General features: G+C 54.4%; 1 protein-coding gene across 1 annotated transcript in view; it reads left to right on the top strand.

Annotated features, from left to right (window-relative positions):
* Window positions 1–1,679, top strand: part of tsr2 (TSR2 ribosome maturation factor) — a 23,606-nt gene that overhangs the window by 2,807 nt on the left and 19,120 nt on the right. The window contains exon 4 of the mRNA XM_019858193.1: window positions 1,454–1,648. Coding sequence (XP_019713752.1) covers window positions 1,454–1,648 — 195 coding nt within the window. The remainder of the gene's footprint in view (window positions 1–1,453; window positions 1,649–1,679) is intronic.

The following is a 1,679-nucleotide window of genomic DNA, read 5'->3' as shown; positions in this document are numbered from 1 at the left end:
AGGGGCAGGGAAACATCTCGCCCGGCTCTGGTTTGATCATTCTGCGGGGAATGTTTCAAAAAACAACAACAGAAAAAAAGGCTACTCAGCAGTTCCGCGTGCATTTGGGGAGGGGGTGGGGGGGGCGCCCGCATCTGACCGCAAGGGAGGCCCGGGCCGCATCTGTGGACATGCGAGCAGTCCAAGCAGCTTGGCGTTGATCAAAGTTTTTGTCACCTTCAATCTAAAGACGGCAGACACGATTGACGTTTGGAAGTCGGCGCAACGACGTAACGCGCACACGCTGAGCGGGCCCGCCTGCCCATCCGGCTCTTTGACGCTCGGCTCGGCCCTCGCGAAGGTTGTCCGAGGAAAACCTCCGAAGGCCTTTTAGCTGGCAGGATTGCAACAGGGAAGGAGGGGGGGGGGGCTGCAATGTTGAACTTTGTACCGTTTGGGAAAGGTGGATTTATTGAGGTCTTTTTTTCTTCTGGGGGTCTTTCTGCCCTCATCATCCAAAGTGAAACAGTTCAAGGCTTGACCGATTTCACTTTGCGAGCGGTGAACTCATCCTCACGCGCGAGTTTCCCTTCTTGAAACAAATGTGGACGCCCCCCTCGATGTCGCCCTTTCTCTGCAGCCCCCTTTTTCCGTGCATTAGTACTTGTCAGGTCCATCAATTTGACATTCAGACATAAAAAACAAGGAGGAGACAGAGACTCAATTCTGATACCAGGGGGGGCGGGGAGAAGCGTTAGGTTTCGGTTCTCTGCACGTCACCCGAGGATCTCCCCGCTCGCCCTCGCCTTTCTTGCCAATCGACGACATGGGCGTGTCCAACCCAAACCGTTGAAGACGCACTCGACTTGTTGGACGACGTGAGTGAAAATGACGTAACGTGTGCGCAGTCGTTCCAAAGACCCCGAGTTGCGGCCGGCGTGGACGGCTCCGTCCGCGTCCGACCTTGCTCCTGTTTTGTCTCCATACTTGTCTCTTTCCAACCGCTTTCTCGGAAAGGTGCTCGCGTCCCTCAACTGCCGCCCGGTGCGCGAAGCATTCTTATAAACGTGAGCATATCTTCCTTCAAAGCGTTATATTTTCATGGAAAGCAGAAGCGTTCTTCATTGCAAGCATAATCAATTTATCATGAATAATATGCAACTAAAAACAAGCAACCTAACGGCACGTTATGTGATCTGGATCGAGTTTCCATCCATTGGCACACATGAGCCGGCGTCGCCAACGTTTTGGTTTCCGCGTGGGTTCGCGAAGCCAATCAGAAGTGCAAAAGAAAGACAGTTGAGCTGAGATCGTCCTAAATGACTCGCCACGTCGATTTACAGTGCGCGCCTCTCTCACCGAGTCTGGGGAAGAAAAAAAAAAATCCCTGCAACCCCCCCATCCCACACACACACACACACACTTGGCCTACTCGTTGACAAGACCGATGCGTGCGCTTTGCGTGTGTCCTCAGATGTGCGTCCAACTAATGCGGATGTTCAGTCAGTGGCAGCAGGGGGCGCTGCAGCAACTGTCGCACTCGATCCACCTGCTGACACAGAAGCAGGCGCCCAGGGCAAAGGTCACGGCGCCGCCCGGGCAGTCAGACTCGGACAGCGATGGCCCAACTCAGGTGAGGTCACACGCGCTCGCCGATTGTCTTCCCTACGCACTCCAGCTGTCACTCACGAATATTTGTG

This window comes from Hippocampus comes, unplaced genomic scaffold (assembly GCF_001891065.2).
Source record: "Hippocampus comes isolate QL1 unplaced genomic scaffold, H_comes_QL1_v1.1 scaffold48, whole genome shotgun sequence".
Taxonomy (NCBI): domain Eukaryota; kingdom Metazoa; phylum Chordata; class Actinopteri; order Syngnathiformes; family Syngnathidae; genus Hippocampus; species Hippocampus comes.
This window is presented reverse-complemented; position numbering and strand designations above follow the sequence as displayed.